At 42.0% G+C, this 23,003-nt stretch overlaps 1 protein-coding gene across 3 annotated transcripts in view; it reads left to right on the plus strand.

Annotated features, from left to right (window-relative positions):
* Positions 1-23,003, plus strand: part of rttn (rotatin) — a 422,229-nt gene that overhangs the window by 181,762 nt on the left and 217,464 nt on the right. For all 3 annotated transcript variants that reach the window (XM_070888469.1, XM_070888467.1, XM_070888468.1), the window contains exons 30-32: positions 18,692-18,802; positions 19,674-19,832; positions 21,564-21,641. In XM_070888469.1, coding sequence (XP_070744570.1) covers positions 18,692-18,802; positions 19,674-19,832; positions 21,564-21,641 — 348 coding nt within the window. The remainder of the gene's footprint in view (positions 1-18,691; positions 18,803-19,673; positions 19,833-21,563; positions 21,642-23,003) is intronic.

Raw genomic sequence — 23,003 nt, forward strand, 5'->3', positions numbered from 1 at the left:
CCCACCTCCTTTTCCTTCCTGTCTATCCTTCCTGAATATTGAATACCCCTGGATGTTGCGTTCCCAGCCTTGGTTACCTTGGAGCCATGTCTCCGTAATCCCAATTACGTCATATTCATTAACGGCTATCTGCGCAGTTAATTCATCCACCTTGTTACGAATGCTCCTCGCGTTGAGACTCCGAGCCTTCGGGCTTGTTTTTTGAACACTCTTTGTCTTTTTAGAATTATGTTGTAATATTGCCCTTTTTGATTTTTGCCCTTGATTTCTCTGCCCTCCGGTCTTGTTTTTCTCCTTCCTACCTTTTGCTTCTGCCTCCATTTTACTTCTCTCTGCCTCCCTGCGTAGATTCCCATCCCCCTGCCATATTAGTTTAAACCCTCCCCAACAGCACTAGCAAACACACAGACTCGGACATAGGTTCCGGTCCTGCCCAGGTGCAGACCGTCCGGTTTGTACTGGTTCCAATGTCCTCGGAATTTGAATCCCTCTCCCTTGCACCACTCCTCAAGCCACGTATTCATCTGAACTATCCCGCTATTCCTACTCTGACAAGCACGTGGCACTGGTAGCAATCCTGAGATTACTACCTTTTGAGGTCCGACTTTTTAATTTGACTCCTGGCTCCCTAAATTCAGCTTGTAGGACCTCATCCCGTTTTTTTACCTATATCGTTGGTACCTATATGCACCACGACAGCTGGCTGTTCACCCTCCCCCTCCAGAATGCCCTGTAGCAGATCCGAGACATCCTTGACCCTTGCACCAGGGAGGCAACATACCATACCATTTTGAGAACGATCTAACTGGATAACTATACAATTAGCATAGTTAGGAAATACATGACACTTCAAGTGACTGGGTGTACAAATATATTAATAGCCAGAGTAATAAGTTTTAGAGACCGAGAAGCCTGCATATGGTGAAACAGCAACTTTTGGGGGGGGGGGGGGGGGGGAAACTGGGTAAATTGATTAAGATTACATATTGGGGTATATGTATAAAAATTAATAGTTCTAATTAGTTGGAAGTCTATTTTAAACTACAAAATGATGGTATATATGAATTTAATTAGAAAATTTTTTAATTGTCATGCTTTGATTCAGTTATTCAGAAGCCACAGTGAAGCTAAAGAATACTCAATAAAAACAGTTAACAGATAAAACTGGAGTTGGAGGAGTTGAGTAAGCATGTTAGTTGAGCAGAGTACAGAGATATTAAGAGTCAGAAAATAAAAGTTGAAATGCTTTAAAAAAAAAAAAATCTTGGTGCTTCTGTTATTTGAAACCTAGAAATAGGATAAGGAATACAACAGGACAATGCAGGTTAATGAGGATAAAGATGAAGATTCTGTGCATGCGAGTTGTGCATTTAGGCTAATGCGAGATTCTATGGGTCCAATTTTCCCCAACCCCTTTTTTTTGGCGCACTTGCCCTAAATGCGGCGACTTTGCGCGCTGGAAATGGCGCCGAAAAAAAGTGGCCCCATCCTGCCTGCTCTGCCGAGTCTCCGGTGTCCCAGCGTGGCGTAGATAGTGAAGTGGGGGCTGGAGCAACAGCCCAGCACAGAGAACACTGCCGACAACTGTGCGCATTCGCAGTGAAGTCTGCGCGCATGCTCCTCGCTCTCCCAGCGTGTCCTGCGGGCTGTGAGCAGGACCCGATGCTCGCAGCCCCTATCCCCGGCTGAGTGGCCTCTCGCACCGGCCAGCCCACTGAATTCCTGGGCCGAGGAAGGACTTGAATTTTATTTTTTATTTATTGATGGTTGTGCTTTTTAGTGAGGAGAGTTTTGATTCGGGGTGGTATGGGGCGGGTGGGGGGGGGAGGAGGAGGAGGAGGAGAGTTTTGGTGGGGCTGGGGAGGAAGAGAGTGTGTTTTGATAAGGGGGGTGTGTGGAGAAAGAGTATTTTGATGGGGCGGGGGGGGACTTTTTTTTTTTTAAACTTGTTTCTGGCATAAAGGTAGGACTTCTATTTTTTATTTGTTATTGATTGATTGCTTATTACTTTTTGTGCTTTGTTTAGTGTTTTGTAAGTCTTGGTGCTTTAAATATACTAACCTGTGCCGAATTCTTAACTGCCCACAATGTTTTTCAGAGCTGGCCACATACTCTGACCTAAGTCGATTTGGAGTAAGCTTTAGCTGGCCAAAGTGCCATAAATGGCCAAAACTGCTGGCATAAGTGGCTGGGAATGCCCCCTTTTGGAAAAAAAATACTCAACTAAAAAAAATTGTACCTAACTGAGTTACTCTGGAGCAAGTTTATTGGGGGAAATGGCGTTTTTTAACTTGCGCCAGAAAAACCAACTTCAAAAAAAATTGGAGCAAGTCATGGCCAAAATTGTGCCCTATGTGAGGAAGATGAATTACAGTTATCCAAATGGGCACAGTTAGAATATCGACTGACAGTGGCTGAATTAGGTGCAGAAGTTAGAATGAAAGACTATGTGAGACTCTGAAGTTCCTCAAGGCTGCAACAATAAGCATATTCTCAGAAGGCACCGTGGGAGACCTTTAACAGCACTATGATCTTGGCTGAATAAGAAAGAAAGACTTGGATTTCTATAGCACTTTTCACGACCACCGGCCATCCCAAAGCGCTTTACAGCCAATGAAGTACTTTTTTTATAATGTAGAAAAAGTGACAGCCAACTTGCGCACAGCAAACTCCCACAAACAGCAATGTGATAATGACCAGATAATCTGTTTTTTTGTTAAGGGAGGGATAAATATTAGCCAGGACACCGGGGATAACTCCTGTGCTCTTCTTCGAGAGATTGGATCTCTCTGGTCAGGAAATATCTGTGATTCAGCATTAGTCCCGGTTTGCTGCGCTTCTTGGCTCTTAGTGTTCAGTGAAGTAACCAGACCGGGCAAGGAAAAGGAAGGGCAGGCAGCTGACTGAGATGCTGAAGCTGGGCCTGAGAGAGAGGAGGGTTTATTTAAAAAAAAAAAGAGCACCAAACCAGCGCGTTAATTAATAAATGTGGCTGGGAGATTTCTACACGGAGAGAGAAAGCGAGACCCGTGTTTCGCAACCGGAGCGTGGCGGAGGCGTTCAGGAGCCCAGGTGCTGTCTTCAGGTACCGGTATGCCGAGGCTCGGTATGACCTCTCGTGGTTCGGGAAATTCTCTGTTTTGGCACCGGTCAGGTCCCGAGGGTGCTGGACCACAGGGGTCCAACCTGTAGTGCCATGGGATCTTATATGTCCACCTGAGAGGGCAGACGGAGCCTCGGTTTAACGTCTCATCCGAAAAACGGCACCTTCGACAGTGCTGCACTGGAGTGTCAGCCTAGATTTACGTGCTCAAGTTCTTGGAGTGGGACTAAATAAGGATAAAATAGGCTGGAGAGTGGCAAATGGGGAAGGTAATGGAAGAGCAACATACAGAAGGGCATGGATCTAGAAGGAGGGAACATATCTGGAACTAACTAAAGATACTGACGAGCTGCTCGGAATTTGGGAGCTTGAACTCGGTATCAAAGATGGGGAATAATAGTATGGAAACTGTGATCAGAGGCACGCCATTGGCGTACGCCTCCAGAACGGCAAGACAACTCTGCACTTATCTGATGGCTCCAGACACTTGCGGTCCTTGGTCTGCAGGCATGCGCTTGCGTAAAGACCCACGTATCGCAGGGGTGTACGCAGTTCGCAAGCATCCCTGGGATCACGTGGGCCAGGCCAACCAATAACAAAAGGGGGATTCCTATTATGCTTATGAGGGATTCCATAAGCTTAATAGGAATCCTTTAATAAATAACATTTCACAACACTGAAATAAAATAATCAAAGATTCAAAATTAATGAAAATACCCTTTAATTAAACATTTAAAATAAAATGTAATTTTTTGAAAAATAAATGTGAACGTTTTTAAACGGGGAAAAAATAACCTAAACTAATTTTAAATGTAAGTGAATGTTTAAATCATTAAAAAAAAATTTTTAGTGTTTAGCCCATTTCTGTATCACATTTGAGTGTAGTGAGACAAATTGATGTCTGATAGATTAATTCTGACAGGCTCCAATCCCACCCCAGTTGGTACTGAAAATCTCCAGTACTCGTGGAAAAAGCTGATTTTTCTTATGAAACATGAACAAGCTGACATTTAGGTAGAAACAGTAACTTGTCATCGAAAAATGTTGACAGTTGGCATGTATGATATTGTTACTAATATGAATGCGAACCAGGAGAATTGGTAAACATTTTACCAAAGATGCTGAATTCATGTCATATGTTATTACCAAATCTAGGCCTTTGTATTGAGAATGTTCAATAATGTTGACATGTGAAGTGCCATTTCTTCTATAAGAAGGTCAGAGACCTTGGAAGATCTTCCAGTGTTACTCTTCGATGCCCCTGTTTCCTCCTCCGCCCATATTTTTGGCCCAACATGCTTTTATCCAGGGTAATTTATTTCCATGGCTCATTTTACCTGCTTTGTTTTTCTATGCAATAAACTGTTAAATGTGCATAACCCTTACCGAATGCCTTTTGCACTATATTATTAGTCTAATGTGTGGGATACCAATAAAATGTAATTTAAAGCAAGCCTTTGTTTTGACTTAAATTGTAAATAGTATTGCATAGTTTATTTTCCCGTAAAAGAGTGTTGACTAGCTTAAACTGCAGTTCATCTACAAGATGTACTGCAGCAACTTGCCAAGGCTTCTTCGGCAGCATCTCCCAAACCCGTGACCTCTACCATCTGGAAGGACAAGGGCAGCAGCAGGCGCATGGGAACATCCTCACCTCAAAGTTACACACCATCCTGACTTTGAAGTATATTGCCGTTCCTTCATCGTCGCTGGGTCAAAATCCTGGAATTCCTTCCCTAACAACACTGGGCGTACTTTCACCACACGGACTAGAGGTTCAAGGCGGCGGCTCACAAACACCATATCAAGGGCAATTGGACAAGGGCAATAAATGCTGGCCTTGCCAGCGGCGCCCACATCCCATGAATAAATAAAAGATAAAGGCCCAATTCTCGGATGGAATGAAAGAGGATGTCTGGAGATTGATGATGAGGTATTTGAAGGATAAAACTGAAGGGAGATGTCTGTCAAGAGAGCAAAGGCTGCACCCAGGTTCAGTGAGTCATCACTGGATGTTCTGCTGGGTAAAGTAAAGGCTCAGAGGGAGATCCCCTTTCCCAGCAATGGGAGAAAGAAATTGCAATGACTAAGAAGGCATGGATGGAGGAGACACTCTGCGTGAATATTAGGCCCAGGATCCATTGCAAGAAGCGCTTCACTGACCTGACCAAGATGAGGAAATTAACAAATGTACCTAGATTCTGTATCAGACCCCCTCTCATTCTGTCAAGCATACTCCATTCACAGCAGTCCTCATACCCACTTCACTTGCAGCAGCACCCATTTTTCCATTTAAATGTACATCCTCACCTCCCCCTTCCTCCATCCACCACTGCCAGTCACTATAATCCTCATGTAATCTGATAATCTCATTCACCTCTCTTGATGTTTAGCATATGTCCTCAAATGGCAGTGTCAACATGGTCTTCAAATGCATGCCAGTGGCACTCGTGATGCATCTGCCTGACTATCACCCTCACCGAGTGATCTGCATCCATCGAATGCACACATGCCTCAGAGCCACTTCGAGGTTGTGCCACCGTTGCAGGAGAAGAGAGTGCAGAATACCAGGGAGTGGATTAGGATTGGAGGAGGACCCCCACAGATTGCGGAGCTTTACCCGGTAGAGAACGAAGCCTTGGAGAGTAGCGGCATATCTGCCTCCTTGAGCATCAGAGATGGCGAGATTGATAGTGCTTTGGAGCAGGTTAACAGCATTAATCTCTCAGACCCACATCTCCTACAAGACAAAGTCGTACTAAGTTGACTACAGCACTTTATCAAATATAATCACTTTAATCATGTGCATTTTAACATTTGTAAAGTTACATAATTGAATCATATCCATCTCTTCTCCCCTCCGGGGCCATCATGCAAAGAACAGGAGACCCTGCCTGGAGAGGATGAAGACTCTTCAGAGGAACTCATTCCTGCTGAGGGTGCACTGTCAGCAGATACAATCAAAAATGGGTCCTATTAGACAGATAGGATGTCACCTGGTGAATTGCATAGCACAAGTGAGCACGAGCCAACAGTTGTGGCAGGGACAACTGAGAAGAATTCATGTTGAAGGGCACCGTCCCCTCTAAGCTCTGCTCAGCTGGACAGTGATGCTGAACCCAGATCCGTCAATTATAAGGAGAATGCTGGAGGCTCAACAACAATTGTGCGAGGTACTGACAATCCTGCCAGCGCACACTTCACAATGTTAGAGGATGAGGAGCCCATTTGTGGAGTGATATCACAGGGTCTTTCGAAGATGCAATCTTCCATTGCAAGGCTTGCCACCTCTAGGGAAATTGAATCGGGGTGAAAAAAAACCCAGATAGTAGCCTTGCAAACTTTGAACGGCAACATGTCTTATCAGCTTCCAAATCCTAGTTGATTGATTTGATGTGGACTTCCAAGTCATCGCTGATTTCCTCCAAGCTGCTTTCCCGCAGAGAAGCAGGAGTGAGGCACTGCTGGCCCAGAAGAGTGAGGATGGTAATAAAGGAGATGAAAATGTGTACCTCTCATCTGTTGCCCCCTCCCCCCCAACCAGCCCGCCGGTCGTAGGGAAGTTAATATCGAGAAAGTTGAGAGGTAAAATTAAAAAGGATATTAGGAATGCTAAGAGAGAGCACGAGAAATTCTTGGCCAGTAAAATTAAGGAAAATCCTAAGATGTTCTATAAATATATTAAGAGTACGAGGGTAATTAAAGAAAGGGTAGGGTCTATTAGACACCATGAAGGCGGAAGATGTTGGTAGGGTTCTTAACGAATACTTTGCATCTGTTTTCACAAAGAAAAGAGTAATGCAGATACTGCTATCGAGGAGGAGTGTGATATTCTGGATGAAATAAATATAGTGAGCGAGGAAGTATTAAGGGGTTTAGCAGCATTGAAAGTAGATAAGTCCCCAGACCTGTATGAAATGCATCCCAGGATGTTGAGTGAAGTAAAAGAGGAAATAGCAGAGGCCTTGACCATCATTTTCCAGTCCTCTTTGGATATGGGCATGGTGCTGGAGGATTGGAGAACTGCTAATGTAGTACCCTTGTTTAAGAGGAGAAAAAGAGATAGGCCGAGTAATTAAAGGCCTGTCAGCCTAATCTCAGTGGTGGGAAAATTATTGGAAAAAATCCTGAAAGATAGGATAAATCTGCATTTGAAAAGGCAAGGATTAATTAGGGACAGTGAGCACGGATTTGTTAAGGGAATATCGTGTTTAACTAACCTGATTGAATTTTTTGAGGAGGTAACCAAAATGGTCGATGAGGGTAGTGCGTATGATGTAGTATATATGGACTTTAACAAGGCTTTTGATAAGGCCTCATGGTAGACTGGTAATGAAGGTTAAAGCCCATGGGATCCAAAATTGGCTTGGAGGTAGGAAGCAAAGGGTAATGATTGATGTTTTTGTGACTGGAAGGATGTTTCCAGTGGGGTTCCGCAGGGCTCAGTACTGGGTCCCTTGCTTTTTATGGTATATAATCAATGATTTAGATTTGAATATAGGGAGTATGATTAGGAAGTTTGCAGATGACACTAACATTGGCTGTGTGGTTGATTATGAAGAGGAAAGTCATGGGCTGCAGGAGGATATCAATCTACTGATCAGGTGGGCAGAGCAGTGGCAAATGGAATTTAATTCAGAGAAGTGTGAGGTAATGCACTTTGGGAGGACTAATAAGGAAAGGGTATACACATTAAGCGGTAGGTCACTTAGTGTAGATGAACAAAGGGACCTTGGAGTGCTTGTCCATAGATCCCTGAAAGTAGCAGATAAGGTGGTTAAGAAGGCATACGGAATGCTTGCCTTTATTGGCTGAGGCATAGAATATAAGAGCAGGGAGGTTATGCTTAAATTGTATAAAACTTTGGTTGGGCCACAGCTGAAGTACTGCGTGCAGTTCTGGTCGCTGTATTATAGGAAGGACGTGATTGCACTAGAGAGGATGCAGAGGAGATTTACTCAGATGCTGCCTGGAATGGCGAATCTTAGTTATGAAGACAGATTGGATAGTCTGGCTTTGTTCTCATTGGAACAGAAGAGGTTGAGAGGAGACCTCATTGAGGTGTACAAAATATTGAGGGGCCTGGACATAGTGGATAGTAAGGGTCTATTGCCATTGGTGGAGGGGTCTATTCCGAGGGAGCATAATTTTAAGGTGGTTAGTGGAAGGTTAAGAGGGGATTTGAGGGGGGGGCTTCTTTATGTAGAGGGTTGTGGGTATCTGAAACTCACTGCCTGGAAGAGTGGTGGATGCAGAAACCCTCACCACTTTTAAGAGATGGTTGGATGGGCACTTAAAGTGCAGTAACCTGCAGGGTTACAGACTTAGAGCTGGTAATTGGCATTAGACTGGATGACTTTGTTGGACGGCGCAGATATAATGGTAAGTACTGCAGGGAATAGAATATGTCCAGGGTGATCTGGACTAATTTCGATCGCTTGGATGGGTCGGAGAGGAATTTTCCCAGATTTTTTCCTCCCTAAATTGACCTCTGTTTTTATCTGGTTTTTGCCTCTTCCAGGAGATCACATGGAGTGTAGAATGTTTCAGTATAAGGGGTGTCGCAGTTGTGTGAGGCGGACTGGTTGGGCTGGGTACTCTTTGCCTTTCTGTCATTGTTCATGGGTTTATATGTAACCTTTAAGGCTGCTGACCAAGGGCCATGCGGCTCTTTGTCGGCCGGTGCGGACACGATGGGCCAAAATGGCCGCCTTCTGCGCTGTAAATTTCTGTTTCTATGAGATCAATGTCTCCAAAGGTCAAAAAGAACAAAGTGCCTGCTCAGGAACATTTTTCTACAGTGCAAAAGGGGAAAGATCGCACAGTTCTACTTAAAATGTCTTGTGAAGGCTTACATCCCAGTGATCAGTCCATCTTCAAATGGATAATCTACACAGGTTACAAGGGCTATTTCAATTTTTCTGAGAATAGATTTTTGTACTATCAATCTGAGCTACGTTCAAACTCAAATCCAAGAGTTGATTGGTCAATATTCTAAGCTATGTAGTCCATCAGAAGTCTACTTCATAAATATATTGAATTGATTCTGTTGAAAATGTGAAGTAATTGGCATTTATATCGCACCTTCAATGTAGAAAAATGCCTCGGCGCTTTATAGATGATTTTTTTTTCAAAAGGAACATGCACTGAGCCATTGTGGGAGAGCTAGGAGAGGTGACAAAAAACATGGTCGTAAAAAATTGATTTTAAGAAGCCTTTTAAAGGGAGGGAAAGAAGTAGAGATAATAAAGCAGCCTTTGCTGGCTGGCAACAGGACTTGGACAACATCCATGCTTCGTTACAAGTGGCAAGTGAGAGATAGATACCAGGTAATGACCATCTTCAACAAGAAAAAGCGATCATCTTCAACAAAAAAAAGCCCAACCATCTCCCCCTGACCTTCAATGGCACCATTATTGCTGAATTCTCCATATTCAACTTCTTCAGGCTCATCATTGATAAAGCTTAACTGGATCAGCATATAAATACCAAAGAGCAGGGCAAAACCAGTTATTCTGCAACAAATGGCCTATTCCTTGACCCCTCAAAGTGTCTCTACACTCTACAAGTCTCAAGTCAGGAGTGTTATGGAATACTCAACATTTGTCTCCATGGGTGTTGTTGAAACAACCAGAAGCCTGTCACATCATAGAGAAAAGCAGTTTGTAGCCCTGCCATTGAACTTAATATCCATCCTCCCATCATCAGTGTGATGTGGCTGCAGTCTGTACTGTCTACAGATGCACTGCTAACAACTCACCAAGCTTGCTTCAACAGCATCTCCTTGTCTTGTGGTCTTCTACTACCGAGAAGGAAAAGAGAAGTAATATGAGAACAGCGTTACTTCCAAATTCCCCTCAAAGTAGCACCACCATTCGGATTTAGACATATATTTCCAGTCCCTCATTATTACTGGGTCAAAATTCCAGAAATCCCGACCTAACACCATCGGGGGAAGCATCATCACTTCCAGGCCAACAGCAGTTCAAAAGGTGACCCACCATCACCCTCACAGGGCAACTAGAAATATGCAATAAATGCAGCCCCACCAGCATCATTCGTGTTCCACAAACAAATATAAGGGGTTCAGAGAGAGAATTCCAGAGTAGAGTCAAGGCAGCTGATGATCTGCCACCGTTGGTGAGGTGAAGGAGGAAGGTGGAAATGCACAGAAGGCCAGAGTCAGAAGACCAAAGTGTGTGGAATGGGATGTAATTCTGGAGGAGGTTGCAAAGGTAGGGTGAGATGAGGCCACAGAGTGATTTGAAGATGAGGGCAAGGATTTTAAATTCAATATGTTGGGGAATAGGAAGGCAGTGTAGATCAGCAATGATGGTGGGTGATGGGTCAGAGAATGGCAGATCATAGTACGACAGCTGAGTTTAGAACGTGTTTGAGTTTATGGAGGGAGGTCAAGTCTAGAGTGCATAAATTTTCAGTAGCAGTGGGTCGGCGGGAATGGTGAGTTGAGGTAGAGGCAAGCATAGTGGAAGTAAGGAGTCTTGATGGAGAGCATGTGGGGTTTGAAACTCAACCACGTGTCGACAGGTTTGGTATGGCCTGATTTAACTCTAGCAAGTGAGTAAGGCAAGGGATGGGATCAATGGCAAAGAAGCAGAGTTAATGGCATGGACAGGAAATGATGACTTTAGTTCAGTGTTCAGTTGAAGGAAATTGATCAGTGACAATGCCAACAGGCAGCCTAACAGCACAGAGGTTGTTATGGGGTCCAGTGAAATGGAGGAGTGGTAGTCTGTCTCGTCGTCATATCTATGGAACTGGCTCCCTACCTGAAGATGATGTCTCCAATGGAGCTGGAGAAGATGGAAAAGGTGATGGAAGGAGAAAGGCATGGTCAACAGTGTCCGATACCGTGTAGAGCTTGACAAGAACAAGGAGGAATAATCAAGAAAGTAACATGGATGGTTAATAGACAGAACGTTCTTCAAAGAACATTGTATGCAGTTCCTTATGGACATGTATGGCTGAAACCTGTGGTCAGTAGGGCAGGTGAAGGTCATTTTCCGAAGGGGAATAAATTCCACAAACGTGTGCGATGAGTTTGATTTTTTTTTTTCTCGTTTGTGTTGCTGAGATAATGGCCCGGATTTTGCGCGCTCTATGATAGCGTAGGCTGTTGTAAGTCTTCTAAAAGGCCCCACAAGTTCCGGGTTTCTGCATGCGTGAAAACTCTGAACCTGTAATCTGTCAAAGTTCGCGTTGACCGATCTACTGTACCGACTCAAAAGTCACTTTCTCTGGTGCAGATTTGGGCTATTTGCCCAATTACTGCCCAGCAAATGCCCACAAAATACTTGCGCCTGGTAAAAGCAGGCGTAGGGCCTGCTTTCACCAGCGTAAGGGTTAATATAAATCTTAATCTAAAAATAAAAAAATTAAAAATCATGCACAAACAATTAATTAGTTGATACAGATGTTGGTTGGCCTGGATTAAAATATTTAAAATTATTTTTCAAAAATTAGTTTTCATTGAAGGGACTTTTAATTAAATTTGAAAATGGGAACATTTATTTTTATTCCAGTTGTCTAAATTATTTAATTGCTTGGGGATTTCGTTGGCAAATGGAATCCCCATAAGCATATTAGGAATCCTCCTTTCTGATTGGAGGACATGGCCCAGGTGATCCCAGGGATACTTCCAAACCGCATGTGTCCCTCGGATCTGTGGGCCTTTCCGCAGGCTCAGGACCCAAAGCCCGGGAGCCTGAAGGTAAGTGCGGATATTTTTGGTGGGTCAGAGGCATACTCCGGAGATATACCTCCAACCACAAATTTCGGGCCAGTGACCTCAATATAAATCAGAACCCATCCCTTGTCCGTATGCGGCCATTCCCATTTTCACAGCGATGGGTTTCGGGCCATGCGAGTGTCCTGTTGTCGAGAGGCACAGTGCAATTGGGAGCCTGATTTAAATTTAACAGTTGCTGTGTGGGTTTCCAAGGGCTCAGGAAACCCGGCAATAAAAGGAAGGCAGCAGCTGCCGGCTCAAGAAGGTAAGTGCCTTTTACACAACTCCTTGTGGGCCAGGAGGAGTAGGAATGTTCCCCCTGGCCCCTCAAGGAAGCCTTCGACCTCCCCTCTGCCGATCAAGGCTTGTCTCTCTTTCTCCCCACCCCCCCAGCCACGATCACCAACCTAACAGCATTGTACTGCAGACCACAATTTCCATTTTCTCTTTACAATAAAGTGCACTCAATTATCTAACTAGCAACTGCTTATTAAAACCTGGCTGGGGATGTCTGTAATTGGAGTAAAGTAACTTTCATTGAATCACTGAATAGAATTATGTAGGTGAAGAGATTAGAGACAAGGGTTTTGAATATTTTTAAATAAAAGCAACAGAAAGCATAATTATGGTGAATAATTACTTGGGAAATATGCGTATGATTGCTATACAAAACAGACCCCCATGCTTCTCGATTTACAAACATAATTTAGTGCATAATACTTTTTGCGAAGTGAAAAAAATTCAAATTGTTTAACAAATCCTTCAGATGCAGTAGCTTTTTATGCAAAATAGATTCTGTGGACTGGTGGTAATATAATAGTACAGATTATGGCAAACCACAGGCTGATCAGTTATCCTGTTATTGTCTTTCCGAAATTGTCACTCATCCTAATTCCTTTACTAATCAGTTATTTCCTTTTCCTTGAGGTATCAGTACAAGATCGCACCTGCTTTTTTACCCTTCATATCTCCTTCCAAGATCTGAGACTCCAATGTAATACTGATGTAGTGTTTCATGGTTTGAGGCACCTTCCTCAGCAGATATGCTCATCCACAAGGCCTTGTGTGCTGGTTCCAGTGAACCTGTAAGATCTCATGAGTTCTCCCAGTACCCTGACCAACATTCTTCCTTCAACCCAAAAAACAGATTCACTAATCATTCAACTCATTGTTGTTTGCGGTATTTTACTACAGGCAACTCTCGATTATCCATACACGGATCCAACGGAAAACCGTTTTAAAGGGATTTAAAATTCTGTTGCGAACAAGTGAAATGACAGCCCCAAATAATTTGGAAAAATTGCTTTCCAAACACTGTGCTCATTTGTATTTGCTCATTCTCTCTCTCAATCAATCTCTCTCTCACACTCGCACATTCTCTCTGCCCTCTCTGCCCTGGCCCGGCCAAAAGGACTCTGCACCGGGGGACACACTCTCTCACCATAAAAATCACCCTCCTCTGCCCTTGCTTTTCTGGTGTGTGTGTGTGTGTGCGGCGCGCCCTCCTGCAGCTGCTGTCTCTCGCGGCCGCCGCTGATGTTGGGAACGGGGGCAGGTGCCGACACCGGGTTCCAGGCACAGACTTTAATCAGAAGACTGCTAACTTCACCAGCGAACCAGCAAACTAGGCACAGAACCTGTACATGCATGCTGATAATGTCCATCTTTTATTACTGTTTGTAGTTGATTGCATTGATTCATTAAAGTTTTAATTCACCCTAACAGAAAAATCGTTTACCCGGAATAGCCCAATCCCCGAGGGACCCGGATAATCGAGAGTTGCCTATATATAATATATATAAAATGACTCCCAATCTCTGCCTACGTAACAGACATCACTGCACTTCAAAGTAGTTCATATTATATAAAGTGCTTTGAGACTTGTAAAAAGAGAACCGCAATGGGTGATTTTAACCTCCATGTTAATTGGACAAATCAAATTGGTCAAGGTAGCGTAGAGCAATAAGGATGGGTTCCTTGAGCAATATGTAACGGAACTAACCAGGGGGCAGGCTATCTTAGATCTGGTCCTGTGTAATATTGGATTAATAGTCAATGTCCTAGTAAAGGATCCCCTTGGAAAGAGTGACCATAGCATGATTGAATTTCAAATTCAGATGGAGGGTGAGAAAGTTGGATCTTTAACCAGCATACTAAGAAATAAAGGAGACTATGAAGGTATGAGGGTAGAATTGGCTAAAGTGGACTGGGAAAATAGATTAAAGTGTAGGACGGTTGAGGAACAGTGGTGTACTCAAGAAAAGTATATTCCAGTGAGGAGGAAAGGGTGTAAGAGAAAAGATAGCCATCTGTGGCTAACTAAAGAAATAAAGGATGATATCCAATTAAAAACAAGGGCATACAAAGTGGCCAAAACTAGTGGGAGGACAGAAGACTAGGAAGCTTTTAAAAGCCAGCAAAGAATGACTAAAAAAATGATTAAGAAAGGGAAGATAGACTATGAAAGTAAACTAGCACAAAATATAAAAACAGATAGCAAAAGTTTCTATAGGTATATAAAAAGGAAAAGAGTGGCTAAAGTAAATGTTGGTCCCTTAGAGGATGAGACTGGGGAACTAGTAATGGGGAACATGGAGATGACAGAAACTCTGAACAAATATTTTGTATCATTCTTTATGGTCGACGACGCTAACAATATCCCAACAGTGGACAGTCAAGGGGCTATGGAGGGGAGGAACTTAACTCATTCACAATCACTAAGGAGGTGGTACTCAGTAAGATAATGGGACTAAAGGCAGATAAATCCCCGGGACCAGATGGCTTGCATCCTGGGGTCTTAAGAAAAGTAGCAGCAGGGATAGTGAATGCGTCGGTTGTAATTTACCAAAATTCCCTGCATTCTGGGGAGCTCCCAGCAGATTGGAAAACTGCAAATGTAATACCCCTATTTTTAAAAGAGGCAGACCAAAAGCAGGAAATCATAGACCAGTTAGCCTAACATCTTTGGTTGGGAAAATGTCCATTATTAAAGAAGCAATAGCAGGACATTTGGGAAAGCATAATTCGGTCAGGCAGAGTCAGCATGGATTTATGATGGGGAAGTCATATTTGTCAAATTTGCTGGAATTCTTTGAGGATGTAACGAAGAGGGTGGATAAAGGGGAACCAGTGGATGTGGTGTATTTGGAGTTCCAGAAGGCATTTGACAAGCTGCACAAGATAAAAGTTCACAGGGTTGGGGGTGATATATTAGCATGAATAGACGATTGTTTTCTGTTCGTTAGTCAGAGAGTCGAGATAAATGGTTCATTCTCGGGTTGGCAATCAGTAACTAGTAGGGTGCCGCAGAGATCACAACTATTTACAATCTATATTAACGACTTGGAAGAAGGAACTGAGTGTAACGTAGCCAAGTTTGCTGACTAATCAAAGTTGAGAGGAAAAGCAATGTGTGAGGAGGACGCACAAAATCTGCAAAAGGACATAGACAGGTTAAGTGAGTGGGCAAAAATTTGGCAAATGGAGTATAATGTTGGAAAGTGTGAAATAATGCACTTCGGCACAAAAAAATCAAAGCGCGAGTTATTTAAAAGGAGAAAGATTGCAGAGCGCTGCAGTACAGCGGGACCTGGGGGTATACTTTGCATGAAACACAAAAGGATAGTATGCAGGTACAGCAAGTAATCAGGAAGGGAGATGGAATCTTGGCCTTTATTGCAAAGGGGATGGAGTAGAAAAGCAGGGAAGTCTTGCTATATACAGTTATACAGGGTATTGGTGAGTCCACACCTGGAATACTGCGAGCAGTTTTGGTTTCCATATTTACAAAAGGATATACTTGCTTTGGAGGTAGTTCAGAGAAGATTCACTAGGTTGATTCCAGAGATGAGGGGGTTCACTTATGAGGAAAGGTTGAGTAGGTTTGACCTCTACTCATTAGAATTCTGAAGATTGAGAGGTGATCTTACCGAAACATATATGATTATGAGGGGGCTTGACAAGGTGGATGCAGAGAGAATGTTTCCACTGATTGGGGAGACCAGAACTAGGGGGCATAATCTTAGAATAAGGGGCCGCCCATTTAAAACTGAGATAAGGAGGAATTTCTTTTCTCAGAGGGTTGTGGATCTGTGGAATTTGCTGCCTCAGAGAGCTGTGGAAGCTGTGTCATTAAATAAGTTTAAGACCGAGATAGACAGTTTCTTAACCGATAAGGGAATTGGGTTATGGGGAGCGGGCAAGAAAGTGGATACGAGTCCATGATCGGATCAGCCATGATCGTATCAAATGGCAGAGCAGGCTCAAGGACTGTATGGCCTACTCCTGCTCCTATTTCTTATGTTCTTATGAGACATACGTGATGGGTGTGAATATTCTTCACGTTATTGAAAGATTTTCTGTGAATTGAATGAGCGTCATAATAATGTACCTTGACTTTTAAAAGCATAGAGCATTTTATAATTAAATTGGCATTGGGTAAACTCTCAACAAGCAGGAAAAAAAGAATCGGGACCCAGAGGATGATGCAGTGTGTAGCATGTGGGAAAACACTGCAGAAACCTATATTGTTGGATGCACGTAGTACGAATTCTCCATTCATCCAACCTGGAGCGCTTGGGAAATTGTTTTGTCCTCAGACATTTTGGAGTGGTCTTCTCAGAAATTGCAGTGACTTTATTTCCAGAAGAGGCATCATTGTCAATCATCTGTAAAGATATGCATAAAAATGTATTTGAGTCTTGAAAGATTATCTTTTGTGAAGCTATGTTCTTAAAGACTAGTGGATTTGATTTGTTTTTCTGTTTCCACTTCACATTTATATCATGCAAGTGCAAAATGGCTGTGGACATTAACCAGTTAACATTAACACAAAATGTGATATTGGCATTGAAGCGAAGAAATCAATCATGTGCATGTTTGATCGAATTTGGATCTTCTCATTCAAGGGCCACTCTATTCTTCAGATGTTGAGAACTTTTTGTGCCTTTATTGATTGTGGACTTTCTTGAGTCTAGCGACCTTTTAAGACCAAATTCTGTAGACTCTTTTATTGCATATTTTTTGATGCTACAAAGATGTTGGAAAGTTTTCACAAATATATAGTTTCTTAATTCATTTAGCTGGGAAAGCCATTTCTGCTGAGACATTAGTTGGGTATATTGCGTCAATTCTTCACTGTCAGCAATAACTAAGTTTAACTTGTTAATGTTGATCAGTTGGCTCATTTGTTGTTATAAAAGTGGTAAATTATCATTATCGCCTTCAAATTCATTTTAGATGATGCAAGTCCAATGATATATTTAATGGGGATTATGGTAATTTGCCATATTTCTGAAAAATTTACCACGAATACAACACTATATGTAGGTATTGCTCATAGGTGTCAGGCATGGCGTAGTGGGTAGTAATCTTGCCTCTGAATAAGATGGTTCTGGGTTCAAGTCCCACTCCAGGGACTTGAGCACAAAATCTTGACCGTCAGTCCAGTGCAGTACTGAGGGAGATGATGCCTTTCAGATGAGACTTTAAACCGAGGTCCCGTCTATCCTCTTAGGTGGACGTAAAAGATCCCATGGCATTATTTTGAGGATAAGCAGAGGTAATTCTCCCCATTTCCTAGCTAATATTTATCCCTCAACTAACACCTTTTTAAAAAAAAAAATGTTGCCATTACCTCATTGCTGTTTGAGGGACGTTGCTGTGAGCAAATTGTCTGCCGTGTTTGCTATATTATAACAGTGACTACACTTCATAAAGTATTGCAAAGTGCTTTGGGATTTCCAGAGATTGTGAAAAACATTATATAATATATAAGTATATATCCAATAGTCAATCCACCCAATGGTTAACACTTCCGTTAAAAGGAAGGTCATGTTAAGTGTTCATCCATATGATGTTTCAGGATTTTTTTATTTTATATTTTAGGACAAATTTTGAGTTGTTTATATCAAGTTGCTCGTATTAAATAAAATTCAGCACCACATGAAAAGCCACAGAGCATGTGAGTTTTTGGGATTGCAAATTAAATCTAGATGAACTGGCTAGAGAAATGCTTCTGGCATACCGCATCATCTTGAGACAGTGGAGATTCAAAAGATGTTCCAGTAAATATCATATGTAATATGTTGGAACAACCTCATTCAGGCGAGCCCAGCAGGGATAGCTGCCAGGGAGAGCTTGGATAAGGCCAAAGGTCAAGGCAGCTCAGAAAAGACAGACCGTCTGCAGTAATCTGGAATGGAAGTTAGTCACCAAGTCTAAGAAGTCACTTTCTAAGCTTAGGATCGACTAGTTTGAGATTTGCTAGTCAGTTAAGCGAGAGTGGCTTCTTAACGAGGATAGTGTTAACGGGCATGCTTTTTTATTTCCTATGAGAAGCATTATGAAATGAATTCAAAATCACAGTAAATGTTCTGTTTGTTCACATATTACATATAAAATAAATCAGCTTATTGGTTTGTCTCACTCAAGCGCTGACCGGCATGACTTCTGGAAGGTAGTAGGAATCCACGTGAAGGCATGTGCAATAGTACAGAATCCAGTGCACACAACAAAAAGTTACATTGGCATTTCTGAGGCCGTGAAATGCGCTATATAAATGCAAGTCTTTTCTTTAAAGGTAAACTCCTGATTGTAAGTGATGCATGGTCCACCTATGGGAGACACTGCTGCCATTGAATCTGAGAGAATATCCAGTGCAGATCCAAAATTTGTAACTATTGATATTATCAACAGTAATTTTTGTTTGCAAAGCTGCACTGTGATATGTACAAATAGGTTGTGCCAGCATGTTTAAGGATATAGAAACGACGTGAGGGTTTGACCTGAATGTCAAATACCGTGGTAGTTTCATTTATTTTCATTTATTCTTGTTATAGGATTGGATATCCTTGTGGTCTTTGGCATACGAGCCTAACAATGCGGACCAGATGCCATCACGACTGGGCCTAGCATGGCTCATTCCTCTCTGGGTTGACCGAGACCCTGAGGTATGTAGGTTTTGTTGCTGATTTTTTTAAATAGTATTCCATTTTGGTGTATTTCTAGGTCAGTGCTCATGTTTTGCTTTCCTTTTCTCTCTGCTCATTCTGTATAGTTTCACAGGCTAAGCAAACCCTTTCGGTGGCTCCCACTGGTGCCCGATACAAGCTAAATTTACACTGCACATCCCCATACAGAGTTTGTCTGGTTCTGCACTTTCTTCTCAACGCTGGCTAGATTTGCTTATTAGTCCACATCCTTTAAGGCAGGTGAACCCACTATTGTTTTAAGTGAGGCATAGTGTTCAAGTCACAAAACCAGCTGCTTGGAAAGGTGAAATTGCACCCTAAGCTCTCGAGAGTAATTTTCACCCATGATGAAATACCATGGCTGATAAATAGATTATACCAGTCACAGTTCCTAGTTCTAATGAACAAAAAACATGCTCTAAATTAAATTTATAAGTGTTTTACTTCATGCATTCACAAAGATATGCCTGTATAATTGTTTGCTCCTTGAGGAAGCGCGTTACTATCCATCCACATCTGCTACTGAAATATGATGATATATTGGTAATCTGTTCACTAATCTGTCATTGCTTCCTGAGAAGCTTTCTGTTTTAGCTTAGCATTATTTATTAGCCTGATCTTTTTAACTGTATAAAATAGTTTATATTCCTTTGTTTCAAGCATATCATGAACTTTATTGCAAAGAAAAGGGCACAGTTCTGAATGTATTTTTCTATTCATGTCACTCAGGAAGTATGGTTCTACATTTGAAATATAAAATGTGTGTGTTATGCTGGTGATAAGATCAAAATGTATTGTAATTTTGTTCAGTGTCCAAAATGTGTACTAGTTTCTGTTCCAATTGTCTCAGGTCCGTTTTGGCAGTTTGGGTATTGGAGCAGCACTGACACTGGTTGAAAATGGCTCCATTGCACTGGCAGCCAGCTGTCAAAACATTTCTGGAGGATTATGGGGCACAGTGCTAAATATCCTTCTGGACCAATCAGAGTGCAGTATGGTTCGCAAAGAGGTGAGTAAAGTACCCATGCTATGATTCGGCTTCCTCCCAACCGAAGTGATGGCGCTCGCCGCTGACCTTAAAGAAAGCTGCCCACAAAGTTCCAGCAATCTCTGTGATGTAGATGTCACCTTAACAGTGATGTCATTAAACAGACAATTGCATTGAATAATTCTCTCAGGCAGAAAACCAGGAAGTAAAAAGCAGTGATTATCCTCAGTTTTTTTTAATCATTTTACAGAGAGCGAAATAAAGATTGGGACATACACATGGGATTAAGTTAGATGCCAATTAATTGATTCTGAATTGATTGCATCTGCAAGGACTGTAACAGCACACCCTGTGGAGGAGCAGGGTATCACTGACAGCAACTTCAGGATTTCCGCATTTAACTCCAGAAGTTGCTGTTCTATTTACAGAGTAATAATAGTGAACGCTGACAGTTTCAAATTATAATTGCAAATTCCAGGGCAATATGTTTGGAATTCAAAATTGAGGAAGTGATGCTTTAGTTGCGCAGAGCCTTGGTAAGACCACATTTGGAATACTCCATTCAGTTTTGGGCACCAAACCTCAAGGAAACATGTATTGACCTTGGAAGGGATACAGCAAAAGATTCATCAGATTAATACCGGGGCTTAAAGATTAAATTATGAGGGCAAATTATATAAATGTGACATGTATTCTCTTGAGTTTAGAAGGTTGAAGGATGATCTCATGTTTTTTTTTAATTTGTTCATTTTTCAGGTTTGTCTTTTCACCATGTGAGTGCCCCAATCTTTGTTTTGCTTTCTCTCTCATTTTTTCAAAGTTAGAATCGAAGGAGCTTTCCCACTTCCTGATTTGCTGTCTCTGCGTTTTGATTGGTTGCTTAGACAGCTTGCTGACATCACAGCAGCTCCTTGCTAGGAATCCTCATTAACTTGCGTTGATTTCAGTTACATGTTGGAAAACCCCAGCTTCTTGCTTCCGAGATCGGGAGATCTTTGTGCGAAGCTTACTTCGGAGCTAGCGGCAACTGCCTTTACTTCGCCTTTGATCGCAAATTCTGGTCAAATACCTCTAAGAAGTCACTCCACCTGTTTCATAATTGTTTCTTGGACATCTTTGTACCACTTGTCTATTGACACTGTCTCTAAAGCTGCAATGTAGAATAACCCACATGTTTTTACAAAATATGCTTGGAATTGGCTGTCGGGATTATGCCTTTTGCTAATCTATCCTGATGGCTCGGGTCTCTACCCACAAAGCCCCTTCATTCTCCTCGATTTAAGGACTACAAGTCTGGCTGAAGAATGCAGAATGAAGAACATAGAGCAATTACTTATCTCATAGGGTCGTCTTTAGTCTTTGATAGCAGATATCCTTGACCCATTCCGCTCCGACTCAACTACTCACCCAGGCCTGTTGTAGTATAGGTCAAAATTAAATGTTATTCTCACTCATGTACAACGTTTTTGTCTTGTGCCGAGCTGGATTACCATGTGATTAGGCATCATGCTGACATCAAATACATCATATTAAGTGTATCTCTGCCCTCCAAATTTCCCAGAATGTCATCCAAGAATGTGTTGCCTGGTGCAACTCCAGTGGTGAGTTGGGTTTGCTTTCATTCAAAGAATGAAGGAGGCCCTGCACACTAATTTTTCTTACTGTATAGCATTTTTTTTAAATCACTGGTTCTACATGCTACTGCTTACACCCACTAGTATAGAAAGATAGTAATGGTGTGGTTTCTTTCAGGCTGCATCCATACTACAGAATTTACTGATGATTCGTATGCCAGCCACCATGGAGGAAGCCAAGGATTATGTCTGGCAGGTAAGGAAAAATACTACTGCAATAACTTGTATATCGGGTGAACTTTTTATTAAAGTCAAACAAATAGCTTAATATGTGAATGTAGCCTCTTTGTGGGTTACTTTTTTCTGGACGGCTGGCTGAATTTTGGGGTGCAGCCTATATGGAGGAGCAATCTTTTATATGTGTCACAATATTTTTCTGCTAGTTATTCCAAATAATCCCAAGTAAGGTTACGTAATGCCATTAAAATCTATATATGTTAGCAGTGGAGCTTTTGCATATATTTTGTAACAAAGCTTGAATCTCAAAGTTACCTTGTTTTGTGATTTATTAGTGCTGTGAACCGATATATAATTAGGACTTGAATTTATAATGTTTTATTACTCCCTCCAAACCCTCACTTCTTCACTCACATTACTTTTTGAAGTGGGTGTTATGTAGGTAAACATAATTTTGGAGGCATGTTGGCTAATTGGGCCACAATCCTACAGTTTTGGGCACCCCTGTATAGTAAGAATACTCATATAGAAAGGGTGCAGTATAGATTTAGTAGGATGTTACAATTATGAAGAGAAATTTGAGAAGTTAGGGCTTTTTACAGTAGAGCCGAGAAGGTCGAGGGGAAATCTTAAAAGTCTTCAAGGTTTATGATGAGGTTAATAGCTTGTTTCCATAGGTCTGAAATGGTAATATTTAAGATAATCACAAAAGAAGTTAAGGGGGAGTCGAGAGAAAAAAATCGTTACATCAAGGTTGGTAAGAATTTAGAATTCCCTGGCACAAGCAATTTAATAAGAACATAAGAATTAGGAGCAGGAGTAGGCCATTCGGCCCCTCGAGCCTGCTCCACCATTTAATGAGATCATGGCTGATCTTCTACCTCAACTCCACTTTCCTGCACTATCCCCATATCCTTTGGTTCCAATCCAAAAATCTAGCAATCTCCATCTTGCATATATTCAAAGACAGCACTCTGGGGTAGAGAATTCCAGAGATTCACCACTCTGAGTGAAGAAGTTTCTCCTTATCTCAGTCCTAAATGGTTGATCCCTTATTCTGAGACTGACTCCTAGTTCTAGACTCCCCAGCCAGAGGAAACATCCTCCCTGCATCTTACCCTGTCCAGCCCTGTAAGAATTTTATGTTTCAATGAGATCACCTCTCATTCTTTTAAACTCTAGAGAATATAGACGTAATCTACTCAATCTCTCCTCCTAGGACAATGCCCCTCATCCCAGGAATCAGTCTGGTGAACTTTTGTTGCACTTCCTCAATGGCAAATATATCTGTCCTTGAGTAAGGAGACCAAAACTGTACACAATATTCCAGGTGCGGTCTCACCAGGGCCCTATATAATTGCAGTAAGACGTCTTTACTCTT

This window comes from Pristiophorus japonicus, chromosome 1 (assembly GCF_044704955.1).
Source record: "Pristiophorus japonicus isolate sPriJap1 chromosome 1, sPriJap1.hap1, whole genome shotgun sequence".
Lineage (NCBI taxonomy): Eukaryota > Metazoa > Chordata > Chondrichthyes > Pristiophoridae > Pristiophorus > Pristiophorus japonicus.